The following is a 20,146-nucleotide window of genomic DNA, read 5'->3' on the forward strand; positions in this document are numbered from 1 at the left end:
CTGTGAATAGTTAAAGAAGGTGAGAACCCCCACCTCTTCCAAGCAGGTTTTAAAATAATAAGCATTACAACACTTGGAAAACTATTACAATCTCTTATGACTTGCATTAAAATAGTATACATCAGACTACCAGGATGTATGCATGTATGTTTGAGATTAGGCATATTGATAGTTCGTTTGCATCAAGTGTAGGCAAGTAGATCTTGGCATCATCTGCAATGCTTTATAAAGCTAGCATACAGAAGAGACCAGACTGGTTTCTGGAATACAATGTCCAAGGGATTCTTGGTTGGCCTGTTTGCCTGAAATTTGTCTAGCCAATCATGCACATCTGTTTCAGAAGTGATTCCAAGAGCAATAAACTGTCTCGAGGGGCCAGCGCTGCCTCCTTCAGATTCTAGGCACAAGCAGTTCATTTTTTTCTTCTTCCTGTGTAGCTCATATCGGATTCGCTGCTAGAATCACTGATGCATCGGCAGGTTTTTTCTCAGACTCCGGCCTGTGGATCTGGAGAAGTGAAACATTCCCGCTAAGATTTCACAGGGGGAAACAAGAACATTGAATTTACCGTGCTTATTCTTAGACCAAGTATCCCTACCCTTCAACCACTCCACTCTGGCCTGCTGTTCATTGTAATTACTTACTCTACAAATGTCTACCCTGCTTCAGCTTCCACAAGGGAGGAGGGGGGTATAAAAGCAAACTAATCGCGATGTTCTCCCACACACAAAAAAGGAAAAATATTTCACAGAATGCTTAATCTGGGTGTACCTAGAATAGCTGCAGTTCAAAGTCTTACGTGTTATACACTATAAGCCTGACCTGGATGGTCCATGCTAACATCTTTTCAGATCTTGAAAGCAAAGGAAAATCATCTGTGGTAAACACATGGATGGGAGACCACCATGGAAGGCCGGGATTGCTATGTAGAGACAGGCAGTGGTAAACCATCTATTTCTCCCTTGCTTTGAAAACCATAAGTTGGCTGTGACTGGAGGAGACTCTACACACATACACACCCAGAGTGTAAGCTATTATAGGGATAGGCTGGGGGGGGGGGAGTGAGTATGAATTTACAGTGCAGTGGAGTCGAGATGCTTCTACAGTCTATGCAGACACCAATTTGGGTTGTGCATGTTTTTTTTACAACCAAGAGCCTGTACCCCAAGGACAAGGAGGTTTTGAGGCGGGAACTTTGCATTGGTGTATGTACAGGGAAAAGTTTGCCTTTCCTTTCCCAGCAGTACAATCTCAGTCCAACACCATCCCATCCCATGGCTACTGTAGCCCTCGAGAAAGACAGGAGAGCTTTCTATATCTACCCAAGTCCTGCAGGGCCTGCAAGATGGCACTCTTCGTCCAGGCATGTGGTCGAGGCCAGAATAAACAAAATCAAATTGGCTTCTTCCTCTCCTGAGTATCCCACCACTGACGGTGGCCAAAGATATAGAGACAAAAACAAGGCCCAAAAGACTGGATAACAGAACATTCATAGTTTGCTGTTTTTATTGTTTGATTGAAACAATATGTTTATATTGAAAATAAAATATGTTGCACACCATCCCAAGCCTGCCCTGCAGAGAGGGGCGGTTTATAAAACAAAATACGTAAATAAAATATATGTTTCCAAAGTCTATATTTGGCACTGCCTTGACTTGGCTGGCCCAGGCTAGCCTGACCTTGTCAGATCTTGAAAGCTCAGGAGGTTCGACTCTGGTTAATGTTTGGATGGGAGACCACCAAGGTAGTCCAGGGTGGCCACGCAGAGGCAGCCCATGGCAAACCTTACAGGGGTGCCATAAGTCAACTGTGACTTGATGGCACTTAACACACCCACACAGGCTTGGCACTACAACTTGTGAAGGGATGTGGAAATGAGAAGACTCTGTAGACCAGGGGTAGTCCACCTGTGGTCCTCCAGATGTCCATGGACTACATTTCCCATGAGCATTTGCTGGCAGGGGCTCATGGGGATTTGTAGTCCATGGACATCTGGAGGACCACAGGTTGACTACCCCTGCTGTAGACCACACTTGCAGATAATTATAGCCTCTTGATTTGACTCCCTCCACCCCACCCGATCTGAGTCCTGACACGAGAGGAAGCGTGGCCTTAAAAAGGAACATCTGTCACGTGCAAATAATGGAGACCTCGCGGTACCATTAGCAGAGCTCGTGCTGCGGGCAGCTTTCTTTGGAAGAGCAGTGATGCCGCATCTTGGTTGTGGCTAGGAAGCAGATTTTGCAGTGTCATGTCCTACTGTAGGAGCAGCTTCATTAGGGAAAAACCACTCTCTTCCAGGGCTGTTCGAATAAGAGAAGTGAGAAAACGGCTGCAGTTGTAGGATAAGCAGAAGCTTTGCAGTGCTTTCTGGGAAGCAATTGCAATGTGGCATTGCCCTGACTTTCCACGCATATTTTTGTGTTGTGTTTTATAGTTTGAACCGAGTTTCTCAGGGCTTTGTAGGCAACTCCACATGATGTAGCTCATCTGTACTACTGTAAGGTAAAGGTATCCCCTGTGCAAGCACCGAGTCACGTCTGACCCTTGGGGTGACGCCCTCTAGCGTTTTCATGGCAGACTCAATACGGGGTGGTTTGCCAGTGCCTTCCCCAGTCATTACCGTTTACCCCCCAGCAAGCTGGGTACTCATTTTACCGACCTCGGAAGGATGGAAGGCTGAGTCGACCTTGAGCCGGCTGCTGGGATCGAACTCCCAGCCTCATGGACAAACAGCTTCAGACAGCATTTCTGCTGCTTATCACTCTGCGCCACAAGAGGCTTTTTAGGATACAGTAAATATACAGCCCTGTCCTTGCAGCAAAGACAGAAGGGCTAAAATCATGGTAGTGATAGAGCAAACATTGAGACCTCTGTTTTCAGCTGCAGGGAAGACAGGCATTGCTACCCTGTTCCTCCTCAGAAATGCCTGGCTCCCGCCCTCCCTCATATGGGAGCGATCAGACCTTTAAGTATCGTATTTAGGATGCTTGGGGCTGATCCTGTGTTGAGCAGGGGGTTGGACTAGATGGCCTGTATGGCCCCTTCCAACTCTATGATTCTATGATTCTATGAGCAGGGGGTTGGACTAGATGGCCTGTATGGCCCCTTCCAACTCTATGATTCTATGATTCTATGAGCAGGGGGTTGGACTAGATGGCCTGTATGGCCCCTTCCAACTCTATGGTTCTATGATTCTATGATTCTATGAGCAGGGGGTTGGACTAGATGGCCTGTATGGCCCCTTCCAACTCTATGGTTCTATAATTCTATGTTTCTATGGCATGGATTGCACAGGGAATGAGAGTTCACATCCAGCATGGCCCTCTTGGACATTTACTCTGAGGCAACTTGGAAGCCATCACAGCTGTCATTACTGGCAAAATCTGTTTCCAGAAACTTCCAGGCGACAATCTCGATGCTGCGTTCTGCACTAAGCTTCCAAAGTATCGTCTCAAAGAAGATCTTCACAGAGCGCATTGTGGTCGTTTACCTGTTGAGATGTGATCAGAGGAAAGATCTGCTTCTGAAGGAAGCAGAAGAAGAGGTTGACAAAGAACACGATGAATGTATACAATTATATAAGTAGATTGACCTTACAAAAGCTCAAAGAAATGAGCCTCTGTTTAGAATGCCACCATGAGTCAGAAACAACTTGAACAACAAAATTAGGGTTGATTATTCCTGTTGCCTTAATACAAATTGCCTGTGAAAATCCAGAAAAGAGTCCAGTTTTCTGTTTTCTTTTGCAGTATGCAAGGATTTGGATCCCTGACCCAGAAGTTGTCTGGAAGTCAGCAGAGCTCCTGAAAGATTATAAACCCGGAGACAAAGTCCTCCATCTTAGATTTGAAGATGGCAAGGTAATGTGACGTCTCATCACTGAGATCTCATTGTTTAGCACTGATGGAAATTGCTGTAGTGTGATACAGGTGCATTTGTCCTGCTTTCCCCGAAACATGCAGGCTTGGCATGGCTTATGCATGTGTCTGTGTGTGTATTGGGGGGGGGGGATCATTCTTGTTGCCCCATCAGCAGAGATGTGGCTTCCTACCACAACATACTTGTGGATCCTTCTCTGTCTTTCTTTTGTCCAATTGCTGAGGCAAGTGGGAAGGTAGCACTGCAATTGGCTGCTCATTGCTCTTTGTCATTTTCATTTGCTGTTCAGTGTATGGGACCCTTAGCCAACTGTGGAGTTCCAGGGATGTACTAGGTTGCATGGGAACTCAGTGGATTTTAATCATGTAATGCTCTGGGTGATAACTGCATGCCTGCATCTTCTAGGCCACTCAACAGGGGAACTGAATATAGAAAGCCTGGCCACATCTCTTTAAATCCACTGAATTGTATATAATTTAATTTTCAGGATCTTGAATATAAGCTTGATCCTAAAACTAAGGAGCTTCCACCCCTGCGAAACCCAGACATCCTTGTGGGCGAAAATGACCTGACAGCGCTCAGCTATCTCCATGAACCCGCTGTTCTCCATAACCTCAAAGTTCGATTTATAGACTCAAAACTCATTTATACATATTGCGGTAAGCACTGAACCAGGTTTCTTTACCTTGCTGGCTGTTTTGGACAGCTGCGTAACTGTGAAGGTTCAGGGTGAATTTGCTTTTCTCTCCAATAGCCCATTCATTGTGTCAACAAATCCTCATCTGTTTTTGGCCTCGCAACAGTCCTGTGATTCTAAAAAAATGAAAAGGGTTAAAGTTGTTTCCGTTTCACTGACATTTTTCATCATAAATATTTTCACACTCCTTAATTTTTATTATTATTATTTTTAGGTAGTTAACCCCACTCTTCTCCTCGGTGGAGAGCCAAAGAGACTTGCATTATCTGTTTCTCCTCCTCCATTTTATTGTTACAACAACTCTGCTAGGCCCATAGACAGTGAGTCACCCAGGAAGCTTCTGAGGCAGAGTGGGAATTTAAACCTGGTTCTTCCAGATCCTAGTGAGACACTCCAGGGGCTTCTCTCCACTGCACCATACTGGCTGTCGTAACTAAACTAGCCAGCTTCAAGACTTGGCTTGAGAAACATCAGACATTGGGCAGCACCAACCTGAAGATGGGGAAATTTCGGATGGCACAAGTTTTTGAGGACTGGAGCCCTCTTCAGCAGATACATTATGTGCTCTCCTAATTACAACTGAGCATAATGCTTCCTGCATCTGATGCATAAAGTTTTATGTGCCGATATATCTTGTTGGTCTTTAAGGTATCAAAATAGTCTCTGTTTTTGCTGCAGCACACAGACCAGACCAGCTGCCCGGGAGATAAAACCAAAGTTGAGTTCATAAAGGTTGAGTTTTATCATTGCTGGAGCACAGAAACATGTGCTTATTTTAAGACATGCCTGTATTTTTGCACTGCAATGTGTTATTGGAACACTATATAAAGCTATCACAAAGCACTAAGCTGCTGTTTATAAAGAAAATATGACCCCCTCATCTTTTTGGGGGGCGGGGGAGCCAAGAGAGACTTGTCATCCTAAGAGATGAAAACACTGCAAATCTCTTAACTTTGGAGCAATGAAGTTAAAGTGTTTCTTTTTTCGATTTGGTTGAGTTTAATTAGGTTGAGCTCTGAGTGTTTAACGAGTTAACAACATCATTGGAGCCAATGATGTAATTTGGAAAATGCTTCTTTGCCGGTACATAAAACCACTTGAGTATATGCCTATTTTCACTGGAGCCATTTCAAGAGACTCTAGAGAGCATTCTCTCTCTCTCTCTCTCTCTCTCTCTCTCTCTCTCTCTCTCCCTCTCTCTCTCTCACACACACACACATCCCAGCACGTATCTCTTAAAGTTACTATTGCTTGTTCCCGTCCTCACCTCCACCCCTGGAAAAATGGTAGGTGCATCTGGTCACTTAGGGATGCTTCTTTTGCAGTGGGGAAAAAAAAACCCTCTTGTTTCCCAGGTGACCTCAGCCAGGCAACCTGAGCTGGCCACCGACTTCTGTGTTTGAAATCACACATTACTCTGTAGTTAGTTGCTGAAGGTTAGCAGGAGAAACTGATAAAGACTGAAAGAGATTTATCCTGCCACCCTCCACAAAGTTCTGCTAGTAAATGATAAGACACCTCTGGTATTCCTTTTGAAAGCTTAGTTTGATTAACTGTCTTTAAGATACTCTTGGATTTCTGTGAAGATCGATTCAGGTGGGCAGCCATGGTCTGAAGCAGTAGAACAAAAAAAGGTTTGGGTCCAGTGACACCTTCAAGACCAACCAGTACAGCACACTTCTTCAGATACAATTATATGAGAATTGCAAGACCACATATTATATTAATATTGCATATTGTATCTGCAATTGTATCTGAGGAAGTGCGCAGGCACACAGAAGCTCATTGCTGGTCTTAAAGGTGCCACTGGACTCTAAATTTGCTCTGCTGCTTCAGACCAACACGGCAACCCACTTGAATGTACTAATGCTTACTCATTCATGGCACATCCTCTGACTTTTCTGTCCCATGCATAATTTTGTAAACCTCCATTATGTCACCCCTTAATTATCATTTCTCCAAACTAAAAAGCCCTAACCTCTTTAAACTTTCTTCATACGGAAGGTGCTCCACCCCCTTTAAGGCCAACAAAGTTGAATTCTAGTCCTGTGCTTTTGTGTGCATGCACACGAACACTTACAACCAAAATTTAAACTTTGTTGCCTGGTTTCTGTTATGCTTGTGAGTTTCTGTTTCTTTAAACAAATGACTTGTGAAATAAAAAGAAAAGAGTTTAAAGTTCTGCATCAGTTGTATCGAGCTGTTCTCTGTCTCTTTTTCAAATTAAAAAAATCTGCTCTTTCTTAATTTGATGTTTACCAATAACATCTGATTTTTATTTTGCAGGCATAGTTTTAGTGGCCATAAATCCTTATGAGCAGCTGCCTATCTATGGCGAAGACATCATCAACGCATACAGTGGCCAGAACATGGGGGACATGGACCCACACATCTTTGCTGTGGCTGAGGAAGCATATAAGCAAATGGCCAGGTTTGTGGAATGGAGACTTGGTTGCTGTCTAGGTTGAGGAAAGCAGAACGGTTCTGACAGGGATCGGGTCATGTTAGAGGCATCTGTGACCCTTTTGCTTTCATCTGTATAGCATTGTTCCCTAAGCATTTTTTAAAATCAGATTGCCTGCTTTGCCTGCTTTGGATTCATCAGACAGGTGGTGTAAATTCAGGGCTCATCTGGAAACCCCAGTCTACGTTTGACCGGATTTAGAATTCCGCCAGCTGCGTGCTTAAGCTGACACCCCCCCTCCCCGCCCAGTTCATAAGCATCCCATGAATCGGACTAAAGATATGTAGCTAGAATATATGTGTTTCTGCTTGCAATGCTTCGTTCTCTTGTAACGGTAGCAGGGAAACCCAGCAGTGTTCTTGCTCTGCAGAAAGGGATCTGCTTCAGTCAAGGGTTACAATTAGGCATTTTTCAGCAGCAGAAGCCGCCGGAAAGCCTGAGCCGCAGGAGGTCTGTGATCAGATCTCATGGCTCGTTCTGTTTTGACAGGTGCCTGTAACTTTTTCTGCGGCTGGGGCAACAGCTGCTCGGGGTGTGCGTGCGTGGAATGTTGATTGGGGAAATGGTGCAGAAGAGGAGAGGATTTTAAAAAGCCCTCTGCCATTACCACCACTGCCCCCCCCCAAAAGTTACAAAATCTAATCTCTCATCTCCCGTCACCTTTGCTTCTCCTTCTCCATATCAAGATACGTTCTTGGCTTCCTTACAGCACGGCATGGTCTCAGGGCACATGATGCAGCTGCACTGAGAGTCTGACCTGGATGCAACCGTCTGTGCGCTGTCTTGAGTTCTGTGACCAAAGAAAGACATGATTTGATGTCATAAATAAGTACATAAAAGAGCTCCCATTGTTTCTGCTGGATATCAAGTACTGTTTGTTCATCATCTTAGATCCTGCCTTGAGGAAGCTCAAGGGGACGTGCAGGGGGTTTCTGAGCACTCTCCTGTCTCAGCACAGTCTGGGTCTAGCCCTGCTTAGCTAAGGCCAGGCTGCTGCATCTTATGCCTTCTTAGGACCTAGCCTGAGTGCTTTAGCATCTGGGGAGTTGATAGATGATGCATCTTCATAACTTCTCCAAAGCTGAATTATCCCTTTAGAATGGCAGTTTCTGAAAGAAGGTTTCTTCTTGGCATGGAACAGCATTAGAAAGACCTGGGTTGGTAACAGCGTACAGTCAGTTTATGAGCCGGGACTCTGACGAGAAACAGAAAGGCCCCTTTAGGAACTGTAGTTTTGCTCAAATGGATTGGGAGAGAAGGAAGAGAAGAAACTGCAAGTCAGGAGCTTTTCTGTCTGCAGATTGGCCACTGGCAGATAATGGCACCAATATAAAAGCAAAATTACAGGCAGAATGGATTTGTGTGCATTTCCTGTATGAAGGCAGAGGACAGATTAGAAAACTGAGGCAAATAACTGAGGGGAAAAGCCTGTAGTCATTGTCAGCGAGGGGACTCCAGGGAGGCCATTAGCTTATTAGATACGGTGTGCCTCTCTTTCCTTGCTTTAAGAACATAGAGTTAAAATGGGATTAGATAAATGTTTTGAGGGTAATTCCATCAATGGGTATTAGTGGTACTGACTTAAATGAACCTCCAGGTTTAGAATCAGTCTACCTCTTGTTACCATTTGCTGCTGGGCAAATTGAAGGAGATTCCGGACCTTGTGCCCCGCTTCCCGTAGGTCTTCTGAGGGTATGTGGATGGTTGCTATTAAATCTTTGGAGCCTTCTGAGCTTGGGTGGGGGTGAGGTGGGGTGGGTTCAACTCTGAAAGGACTGAGGGAGATGCACAAAGAACTCTTCTTGTTCAGTGTGCATATTCAGTGCAGAACAGACAGCGCCAGTTTATTCTGCTTATATAGAGTCGCTCTGTGCCAAGAACTTGCCAGATGGGATTAGGAAAGAGCGTCCTTTCTTTGTTTAAAATGTATATTCCTCATTTGGGCACAGCCCCTGAATTGGCTTTAAACACAAGGATGGAGCAGGCCATCGAAAGAGCCATCGTGTAAAAATCAAAGCTTTATTTTGTACCTGCGTGCGTATTCTCCTGCCTCCTGTTTCAAAGAGCCGCTTCCGTTTCAGAGACGAGCGGAACCAGTCAATCATTGTGAGCGGGGAATCCGGAGCTGGAAAGACGGTCTCTGCGAAGTATGCGATGAGGTATTTTGCCACTGTGAGTGGGTCTGCCAGTGAAGCTAACGTCGAAGAGAAAGTATTGGCATCCAATCCCATAATGGAGGTAAGAGAGTGGAAGAAGGTGCAGAAGGCTCATTGCCAGGGGTGCCTATATGGAGAAGGGTTCCCATCAGCAAACAGTACTATGCCTGTGTTCGAAATGATCAGACCAGGGGTGGGCAAACTGTGGCCCTCCAGATGTCCATGGACTACAATTCCCATGAGCCCCTGCCAGCATCTGGAGGGCCACAGTTTGCCCACCCCTGGCAGGAAAATCAAAACGAACCCCCAAGACCAGGTGCAATTTCAGTACTTGGTGTAAACCTAATATCCAGTGAGTAAATATGAGACCTCCTCCTAACCTTACTGTACAGAAGGATTTCAGGGACAAGCCCAAAGAGTTAGAACAGTCATTTGATTGGCGCCCCATCCCTGAAGCAGGTTCATTTCAGACTTATGTAGCCCTCTTGTAAAAGGGTTCAGTTCAACAAACTCTTCACCTTTATTGTGTGTATTGCAGAGACCTTTAGCAGACAATTAATTGCGTTGTTTGTTTGGCCTAACCTGCTTTTCTGCCCTTAAAGCTTCATCCAACAATGAAATCTTATCACAGTGAAATAAATATTGGTATAGCATCAGACCAGGAAAAGCTAAAGTCCATTTCATGCAGTACGGAACAAATAACAAATACAAAAAACAACCACTCTGAAAACGCCATTATTTTCAAAATACAGAATTTCCAAAGAAAGGTCTGATAGCTGAAATATACAACCCAAGCACTCCTTCATTCTATGACTTTAAAATCTGTATCCCTTTTTTCCTCTTAAGTATTCCTTGATGCACAAACAAAAGCAGAGATGACAGTATCTGTCTTAGTGCAACTTTAGCACAGGTGACTTTGAGATCTGGTACCCAACAAGGTAATGGTGCCTGGTTTGCAGTGTTGTGTGGAACTTCAGAATAATCTTACTAAATGCTTATTAGCACTGAATGGTCTAATGAGTGGGCATGTGTGTTTGCCTTTGTCACTTTGTGTGAAGTGATCCCGCTCTTGACAGTTTCAGGGGCAAATCTGTAGTGTAAAGCTTCTGCTCAAGAGGTAACTTTTATTAGGGATAAAGTCTGTCCTACACTGCCTGTCCTGTTTCCTTAAACAGATATGTCCGCGTGCATTGTGCGGCCTTTCTCCCTGTCCTGCAATCCCAGCTCAACGGCAATATTTTGTCTTGCTTGGTATTTTTGCTGTTAGTTTAAGTTGTTACATCTCAGAATCCACCTCCTGATTGATGGGAAAGTTGTGTGTTTATCACGCTTGTTATCCACCTGGGGTTCCAGGGAGAAAGGTGGATTATAGATGAAAACAGTAAAAACCAGGTCGCAAAACCTACAGAGGACTAGCTGCAGATCTGTGTCACTATCTAAATTCTGTTCCAAACTTGCGAGTGCTTTTGAAGACCCGCTGTGGAGGTTTTGTACCATGTTTAGTGTACAGTTGCCATTCTTGTCTGCTTAGCCTCACCTCACTATCAGTTTGTTTGCAGGAAACTCACCCACTGCCTGCTTTTGAACCTGAGACTGCCAACTTTGTTTGCTAAACCCTGAGATGAACCCGCAAGCATTACTAAGGAAAATTTGTATAATGTTGCTATTATTGAAACGGTCTTCTTAACTGCTTAGCTATTTTATGCCATTCTTCTCTTGATTCTGTGGTGCAGGACCAAGATACCCACCATACTGTGAACAATGTACAATTGTTTGCAATAAAAATTGGTTTCCCCTTTAACACAAGAAGACCCCTTGCTGGATCAGAGACCAGCTTCCCCGTTTCCTTCAGTGACCAACCAGATGCTTTTGGGAAGCTTCCGAGCAGGATGTGATGCCAACAGCAGGATATGATGTCATCACCATATTATAATGAAATCCATACATTTTATTATGTATTATAAGAAGCCATAAGACAGGGTTTTTTTCATTTCCCACCTGCAGAGACCTAACTTATGCCTGCTTATTACCTGTGTATGTATTTAGACATCTTCCTATTCAACATCAGTGTCAAGAGTTGTGTGTGAGAATCTATCCTCGCAGATCAAAGGGTTAGCCTGTAATTAATGGAATTTCTCGCAAACAAGTTTTCAGTGACCGTTTGGCAATGCAGTCGTGGGACCGCTCCCAACCCTCTCTCTTTCTCAACCCTCGCAGTCTATCGGGAACGCCAAAACCACGCGGAACGACAACAGCAGCCGTTTTGGGAAGTACATTGAGATTGGTTTTGATAAGAGGTACCGAATCATTGGTGCTAACATGAGGACTTACCTCCTAGAAAAATCAAGAGTGGTGTTCCAGGTAAAATGCGCGCACTTTTCATTTGGGCTTGGGGAAGTTGGAGGTTGCATTATAAACCTAAAACCACAAGAGCAGACTTTCTGTACTTTCTGAGAGAGTGTCACCTTAGCTTGCTATGTCTGGGTGAGGTATGGAGGAGGGATATGGAGGGGCACGATAACATTTTACAGTGGCAGCAGAGGGGAAGTAACAGCGTTGTTTAACAGCTTTGCTCTGAATGCAAGTTTCAGTAGCAATGCCGAGCAATAGCAACACACTGCATAACAGTTCTGTCCAAGTACAGTATTTGCTGGCGTATAAGACTACTTCCCCCCCCCGAAAAACAGGTCTCCAAGTGGGGGGGTCGTCCTGTACGCCGGGTGCACTTTAGTTGGGATAGACATAGCTGCCCATAGCTGCCCATAGTACTGTAATGTAATGTAACAAACTCTATATTTTGAGTGGAAATGTTGGGGGAGTCATCTTATACGCCCAGTCGTCTTATACGCAGGCAAATATGGTATTTGTCTTTTCGTTCAAATGCCTGCCTAGAGGAAAGAGAGAAAAGTTTTCTTCTCTGGGTTCAGAGGTAAAAACAGACCACAGTTTTACAAACCGCAGTTTGCCACGCAGTGGTTTGAGATGACTCTCTGCCCTTGGAAGCTTATCTAACCATCGAGAAATCGTTGCTCAGACCACTCTCTCCTTTCATCTTGAGCCGGGCCACTGGCTGGACTCTCCCTCCTCCTTTTGTTTTTAAGTTTAAAGAAAACAGCATCTGGAGATCTGACCAGTAGCCTCATACAGTGTATATCTTTAATCTCACACGGGAGCAGGATGCAGCCAATGCAGAAGTGTGGGGAGGTTCTTGGTTGCCCCAGAGTGCACTGTATGGAAATGCTAGAAGAGGCACACCTTTTCTTTCATCTTTAATGAGTCCCCCCCCCCCACTGTTGTTTTTGATGCTCATTTAAACCTCAAGAGGTACATGTTAATTCATCATCAGTGACCTTTTCCCCGAGGAAGCTCAGGGAGTAAACAGGTTGGTTAAATGAAGTGAGGAACTGTGTTTTGGTGGATTATTCCTAGATTACTCGTAGAGATAGGATGCAATCCATGCTTTCTTCAGTTTTTCATTTACTGCTTCGCTAATCGATCAGACTGACTTTATGGAAGTGACAGATATTTCACCTTTTTTTTTTTTTAAGGCAGAGGAGGAGAGAAATTACCATATCTTCTACCAACTCTGTGCTTCTGCAGCATTGCCTGAATTTAAAACATTGCGATTAGGTATGACGTTGGCATCAACTATATCCTGTGATTTGGCACGTGACTGAACCTGTGTTGCAGGGATGGCTATTAAAGAACCTCCTTTGTTTCTGCAGCTCATTTGCTTTTCTACCTCCCCACCCCCTGGAATTTGCACTTTGTAAAGAGGAATCAAACTTATTCCTGCATGTGTTATAAACTGTTTGAATGCACAGTGGGCGGTTTCAATTAGCAATGCAGACAAATGTAAGATATCCTTTGATACGTCAAACCATTTTTTACTACAGCCCAGAGTCATGGTTCTTCAAAGTGGCAAGCAATTTCAGTTGCTGTCTTTCTCAGCTTTGCCACCTTTATACTTGCAAGTGCCAGGGGTGGAACCTGGGATTTCTTCCCGAAAAACACATGCCCACCTTTCGAGCTTTAGCTTGCCCCCCCAGGTCTTTGGACCCTTGGATCTTCACTAGGAACATCCCTACTAAACATTACACATTAATTTGAAGCATGAACCTAGGGGGAGCTGGGCCCTAGGAATTCTTCCTTTAAACGTCCTCTGATTACATATGTCTCCAAACCTCACCTCATGTTCCCAGGCTAACGCTCCTACAGACTTGCATACAAATTGGCATGTATGTATCTATGTTTGTTTGTTTTTTAACAGGGAACGCAAACTATTTTCATTACACCAAGCAAGGGGGCAGTCCGGTGATCGACGGGATCGATGATGCCAAAGAGATGATGAACACACGGCGGGCTTGCACTTTGCTAGGTAATTTTCAGCAGCACGTCTCTTTTCTCCGGGGGCCTTTGGCGTTGCGCTTACTGTCTTGGTAGTCTGCTTTGGATTCTTGACAAAATTCATTTTAGAAGGATGGGTGTACACATGAGTTCAAATCCCATGCTCTCCGCCTCCCAATGGGGGAGGACAGGGAACAGCATGAGAGGTGGAATGAGAGGCAGATACAAGTCAACAGCAATCGCTGACATCCTTACCATGAATGATGGATTGGGGCCCTGGCACAGGTCCTTTGGGACAGCTGTAATACTGGGAAAGCGGATGGGGCTATCTGTGATTAGTCTCAGTTTTTTTTTCCAAAAAGGGCCCTAATCTGGATTGGGACTTTGGTTTGGGAGAGGGAGCCAAAACCTTCCACCTCCACATGGATTTACTAACAGAAAATGCTCAAATGCTCATCTTCAATGATAACAAGACAAGCAATGCCAGGGCTACCAGTGAAGGGCAAGAGAGGAGGTGCTGCTTTGATTAACAGAACTGTACAGAAGGGTTAAACCCCATCTCCCCTGGGAGCGGGACCTGATCTGAACTGGGGACCCTGGGAGGCAGCTTTTAAAACTGCTGGCAACGTTCAGTCGCAGACCAGCTCGCATCAAGTCGATGACACTGCCAGGCTTTTAAAAATCAGGGGCCTGTCTTCCGCTTTCCACCGGAACTCTTAGAATTTCTCGTTTCCTCTGTTTGAATTTCCGGTTTGAATGCCTCGTTCCTTCTGCTTGGATAAAAGAAGGCTAATTTGTCTCCTCTCACAATCACTTGCCATAAACACAAACTGTGTGAGTGATGTGTTTTGTGTTAGTTTGCCTGGGAAGTCCAGATGTCTCTTCTCTCCATCAGTTGTGCTGGCACGTTCTTGATTTTTTTTTTCCGCATCACCTTGCTTTCCTTTTTCTTACTGGAGGAAGAAAAAAAGGATTTGTTATTCTGTATGGCAGTCCCTTTATGGCACTTGCTTTTTCGCAGAGGCACTTCAATAGAAGAGAGCGTGATCCGAGCGTTGCATGTTAATTGAAGTGTGATAGATTTATGCAGTTGCTTTCATTTGTAGAGACTCCTCAGCCTTTTAAATAAGTGATCGCCCGGTGTTATTATTCTGATATATGTTACTTCCCAAGGAGGACGACAGTTCTGATATATTAAACCTTTTACAGTTCCACGTAATGGGATGTAGTAAACCATGTAGGGGTGTTCCCCTTAATGAAGTCCTAAATGTTTTATGGCACATCTGTCTCCTGGTGCTATCTGATGCAAAAGCAGGTCGTATCTCAAAGCACATGGGTGACAAGCACTCAAGGGCCAGCGTCCCGGGGTTGGGAAACCCTGACCCAGGAGGATCAGAGGCCGGCAGCATAGTCCAGGCCAGGGAAGGGTCAGCTTTTGCAGATGGCAATCCAGAGTTCAGAAGGGGCAGGAGCAGGCCACCACTAGCAGGACCCCTGTATACGAGGGGAGCGTGCACTTGGCCTAGCAAAAAGGCGAGGTGTTGACACTAAAAAGCAAGCCGTTGGGGTCAGGCCTCGTGGGCAGGGATCGGCCCTTGGGGAACAGTCCACTTGAGTGCTCAGATGGGTGGTGGATTTTTGCCAGTGCCGTTGAATTAACAGAGCTTAGTCTGCACAATATGGGGCACAATATGATGGCACTGGCTGCTGTGAGTTAGATTTCCCCCCCCCCTGCAAGGAGATGGTTCAGCACTGAGAGACGGCCGTGAGTGATGATTTCTCCTTTGCAATGTAATTTTTTTTTTTGCCATCACGTCACAGCTGACTCCCATGTGGACAATGCTGTACAGAATCAATTGCACACGTTTTCTTCCATTGTCCATTTCATTCTTCGATCCGAGCCAAATTTCTTCACTCACTGCTGTGTAAAAGAGAACTGCATTCGGATGAACGGAAGGCTCAGTTTCTTTTGACATCCCAGAACCCTGATATAATTGAACCAGTAGCAAAGTTTTTACATCTTGCCCTGAGAAATCGTGAATTATGTCTAAAGCATGATCTTTGCCTTTGTTCTCACTAGCAGTGGATCCTTTTGCACTTTCCCTTCTTATATTGTGCTTTTATATGCTATTAAAGGCTTGTTGTTGTTGACTCCCAATGAGGTTTCATGGTAAAGGACCTTCAGAGGCACCTTGCCATTGCACGCCCCCACGTGACGACCCTGGTATTCCTTGGAGGTCTCCCCTCCCAATCCTAGCCAAAGCCAGCCCTACTTAGCTTCTGAGATCTGACTAGAGTGGGCTAATCTAGTCTGCCAGTGATGCAACAACAACAACAAGCCTTTAATAGCATATAAAAGTACAATATAAGAAGGGAAAGACCCATCGTCGTCTCAGTGATGCAACGCTTTTCATTTTCTTTGCCATGCTCTAACACTCTCCTGCTGCCGTCTTTACGGAAAGAGTTTTGAGTCCTCCCGTCTCCCCTGCTAGGTATCGCGGATTCCTCTCAGATGGGAATTTTCCAAATCCTCGCTGCTATTCTTCACCTGGGCAACGTGTCATTCACATCTCGAGACGCCGACAGCTGCACAATACCCGTGAGTTTCAAATGAGTGTACAAATTATCTATTTCTCAATACTCTCTGCCTTCCTGGCCATGCTTGTGTTTGAACACTATAGTCGTGCTTCAAATACTCACTGGAAATATTCAGTCAGTCTCCATGGGCTCCACTCTTTTGAGCCTTTCCCTCTCATCCTGCAGTGCCCTCAAAAACCTTCCTCCAACACTTTCTTTTCTTTTCTTCCTTCATACCAGCTTTGTTCCTATCAGTTCACAACAGATCTCTTTTAAAAGGACAATGCCTTTTCGAAGAACAGCGTGTCTTTTTTGGAAGAGCCACGTGGGATGTAAAAGTGGGCCTTTGTTGTCTCTTGGCTATTGAAGGGAGATCTTGTGATTCTTCAGGAGCTTGTGTCGAAATTCCAGCTTACTTTCCAGGATGCCTGATTAGTCTCAGATGAATGGAAAGGTCAACACTTCCATGGGCAAGTGGGAATCATAGAATCATAGAGTTGGAAGGGGCCATACAGGCCATCTAGTCCAACCCCCTGCTCCACGCAGGATCAGCCCTAAGCATCCTAAAGCATCCAAGAAAAGTGTGTATCCAACCTTTGCTTGAAGACTGCCAGTGAGGGGGAGCTCACCACCTCCTTAGGCAGCCTATTCCACTGCTGAACTACTCTGACTGTGAACTTTTTTTTCCTGATATCTAGCCTATATCGTTGTACTTGTAGTTTAAACCCATTACTGCGTGTCCTCTCCTCTGCAGCCAATGGGAACAGCCTCCTGCCCTCCTCCAAGTGACAACCTTTCAAATACTTAAAGAGGGCTATCATGTCCCCTCTCAACCTCCATTTCTCCAGGCTGAACATTCCCAAGTCCCTCAACCTATCTTCATAGGGCTTGGTCAATGGGAATAGAATTAAGGAACCTGGGCCGTTCCTCAGAGACTTCAGTGATGGTTCCTTTTACCCAATCCTTCTTTAGGGTTCTGAAATAATCAAGGACTCCTGTTCACAGGGGCTCTTTCGGAACTCATTTCCCACTGCACAGTTGGGGGGGGGGGGAGTGTGCCTGCCTGGAAATATTAACAGAGAAACCGCCTTGGTTTTCACATCTAAGGGGATGCCTCTCATTGTAGCCCAAGCATGAGCCCCTCCGCATCTTCTGCGATCTCATGGGGGTGGAGTACGAACAGATGGCGCACTGGCTTTGCCACCGGAAACTCGCCACGGCTACGGAGACCTACATCAAGCCCATTCCCAAGCTCCAGGCAACCAACGCCAGGGATGCCCTCGCGAAGCACATCTACGCGAACCTCTTTAACTGGATTGTGGACCACGTGAACCGAGCTCTGCACTCCACCATGAAGCAGCACTCTTTCATCGGCGTCTTGGACATCTACGGGTGAGTGTTGTCTCCTGAGGCCAAATAACAAAGCAAGTAGGAATGATAGCTTGACCCAACATCGCGATGTGCCTGGGGGGGTTGGGGGAAGCAACAAGTGGATGCTGTTACTCAGTGGTCCCCAACCTTTTTATCACCGGGGACCACTCAACGATGTTTAAACATGACCATAGCGATCAGAGAGCGTTAGGGCAGTGGTTGAGAGTAGAGGAGTCAACTAACCCCTCCCACCGGGCCTCAGTAGAACGCCTTCTACTGAGGCCCGGTGGGAGGGGTTAGTTGACTCCTCTACTCTCAACCACTGCCCTAGCGCTCTCTGATCGCTATGGTCATGTTTGAACATCCCTTCAAAAGAAGATACAGACACGCCACAACAATGAGCATAAGGAACATTTTATTTTCGTGGAAATTTTAACTCATGACAATTTTAACTCATGACAAGCTTGTTTCTCTGCAACGAAATAGTCCCATCTGGGAGTGATGGGAGACAATGACACCCAAAGTGTGTTGTAAAGGGCCGGGGGGGATAAAGTAAAGGGCCGGGGGGGGGGGGGGAGAAGGCGTCCTTCGGGGCCCACCTCCAATTAGTCGAAGGACCACATGTGGTCCGCGGCCCACAAGTTGGGGATCGCTACTGTTACTGATCTAAGAGCAGGGGGCGGGAGGAATATACTTGCTGTGCACTGTCTCAGGGATCCTTTCCAGGGCAGTTTATGTATTCAGCGATTAAAGGACATCTAGGCTTGTGTGAAATTCAGACAACTGCTTGATAAAACTGCTGCGCCTGTTGTGAATGTCAGCCTGTTGTCCAGGTGGGTTTCCTCTGGCAATCAGACCTGCCACTGCAATGGAAGGCAAAAACATAGCGATTTATTTTGTCTAGTTGTGCACCTGAGAAGCTGATAGCCCATGCCCATCGATTCTCTGGTTTTCAGTATTCATAACGTCTGCTGATGATAGCGTCGTGGTCAGAAAGGAACAGTTCATCTAAGATCCTACAAGTGGAACCCCAAAGGGTTTGGGGTGATGAGAAGGTGTTTCTGGCCCAGAGCCGGGAATAACTTTTTTTCTCCACCCCATTATTTGTTCTCAGTATTCCCCTTTCCCATGCACATATGCACTCTGTTTCAGGGGATTAATTGTATGGTCACCTCATTGGTCGTCTCTGCTGTCACTCTTTTGACGGGCGTCCTTTCATCTTGCTAGCAGTATTCCAATTCCAGAAGTATTGCGGCCCGCGTAATTTTCCAGCATCTTGCCTTTGTGACTCCCTCCCCTTGCCCAGTCGTGGCTTAACTGGATTTTTGCTACATAAACACAAACTGCCAAGGCATTCACTTTACTGGTTTGGGGCTTTTTGTTTTTGTTTTGCAGGTTTGAAACATTTGAGATCAACAGCTTTGAACAATTTTGTATAAATTATGCCAATGAGAAGCTGCAGCAACAATTCAATATGGTGAGTGTCTCCCTGTGTGGTCCACCCACCCACAGCCTGTTTTGCTTACTGGATCCTTTGGATGGAAGGTGTGTTCGCACCAGCTGGGCTTCCTAGGATGATATGATCCTTCCTCTTCAGCAGAATATGCTGATGAGGAAGGCTTGTAGCCTGCCCCTTAAGACAGTGCGGTGGAGCCTTTCAGAACCAGCAAGCTTGTTGTTGTTGTTAGGTGCAAAGTCGTGTGCGACCCATTGCGACCCCATGGACAATGATCCTCCAGGCCTTCCTGTCCTCTACCATTCCCCGGAGTCCATTTAAGTTTGCACCGACTGCTTCAGTGACTCCATCCAGCCACCTCATTCTCTGTCGTCCCCTTCTTCTTTTGCCCTCGATCGCTCCCAGCATTAGGCTCTTCTCCAGGGAGTCCTTCCTTCTCAGGAGGTGGCCAGAGTATTTGAGTTTCAAGCAAGCTTACCCCATAGTAATTCCTGCAGTGCATGTATGGACTGCACAGGCAATGCATTGACGCAAAGAAGGACATACTGGGCTATAGGTCTTAGGAAGAAACTAGACTAATGTACGAAAGATCTTGCCTGCACAACATCCTCTTGGGTACACCAAGGCTGTGCTCCCCTGCAGAAAGAAAACAGCATCAAAGCTAGAGGGGTTGCCTGGGGTTCTCCTGTTGCATGCTTTTCTTAAATTACATTGAACAGTATCCTAGGTGGGTTGTTAACTTTCTGACTCTTACACTGTCATTCATCAAATGGCCTACATTTTCTTAGCTTTATAATCTTGTGGGTTCATGAACTTAAAAAAAAAAACCTTTTAAAGTAACTTATTTTGAACTGATTATACCGAGAAAGATTCTCTTATCCACTTTGATTCACCGCTCAGTAAATTATCTGGCTTGATCGGTATGTTTCGCCAAACAGAGGAATTACAAAGGGAGAAAGCAAATTCAAAGTCCAGGGACCTGCTCTAACAGTTGCCTTTCCTCCCACTTCCCCCACAGCATGTCTTTAAACTGGAACAAGAAGAGTACATGCGGGAACAAATTCCGTGGACCTTGATAGATTTCTATGATAACCAGCCTTGCATCAACCTGATAGAGGCCAAACTGGGCGTTTTGGATTTGTTGGATGAGGAATGCAAGGTAGGAGTTCGGAATTGAAATAACCTTAAATGCCTTA

At 45.4% G+C, this 20,146-nt stretch overlaps 1 protein-coding gene and 1 long non-coding RNA gene across 6 annotated transcripts in view; one reads left to right on the plus strand and one right to left on the minus strand.

Annotated features, from left to right (window-relative positions):
* The window catches only part of MYO5A (myosin VA), an 82,734-nt gene that overhangs the window by 18,456 nt on the left and 44,132 nt on the right, over positions 1-20,146 (plus strand). For all 5 annotated transcript variants that reach the window (XM_077318125.1, XM_077318122.1, XM_077318123.1 and 2 more), the window contains exons 2-12: positions 3,753-3,863; positions 4,370-4,541; positions 6,866-7,010; positions 9,125-9,281; positions 11,417-11,560; positions 12,748-12,829; positions 13,470-13,577; positions 16,039-16,145; positions 17,250-17,515; positions 18,890-18,971; positions 19,969-20,109. In XM_077318125.1, the coding sequence (XP_077174240.1) occupies positions 3,753-3,863; positions 4,370-4,541; positions 6,866-7,010; positions 9,125-9,281; positions 11,417-11,560; positions 12,748-12,829; positions 13,470-13,577; positions 16,039-16,145; positions 17,250-17,515; positions 18,890-18,971; positions 19,969-20,109 (1,515 nt within the window). The remainder of the gene's footprint in view (positions 1-3,752; positions 3,864-4,369; positions 4,542-6,865; positions 7,011-9,124; positions 9,282-11,416; positions 11,561-12,747; positions 12,830-13,469; positions 13,578-16,038; positions 16,146-17,249; positions 17,516-18,889; positions 18,972-19,968; positions 20,110-20,146) is intronic.
* LOC143827982 (uncharacterized) lies at positions 4,574-19,974 on the minus strand. Its single transcript, XR_013227462.1, has 4 exons — positions 19,021-19,974; positions 9,074-9,326; positions 7,704-7,833; positions 4,574-4,695 (listed from the first exon to the last, which is right to left on the minus strand). It is a non-coding gene; the product is annotated as an uncharacterized LOC143827982 (long non-coding RNA).

Source organism: Paroedura picta, chromosome 18 (assembly GCF_049243985.1).
Source record: "Paroedura picta isolate Pp20150507F chromosome 18, Ppicta_v3.0, whole genome shotgun sequence".
Lineage (NCBI taxonomy): Eukaryota > Metazoa > Chordata > Lepidosauria > Squamata > Gekkonidae > Paroedura > Paroedura picta.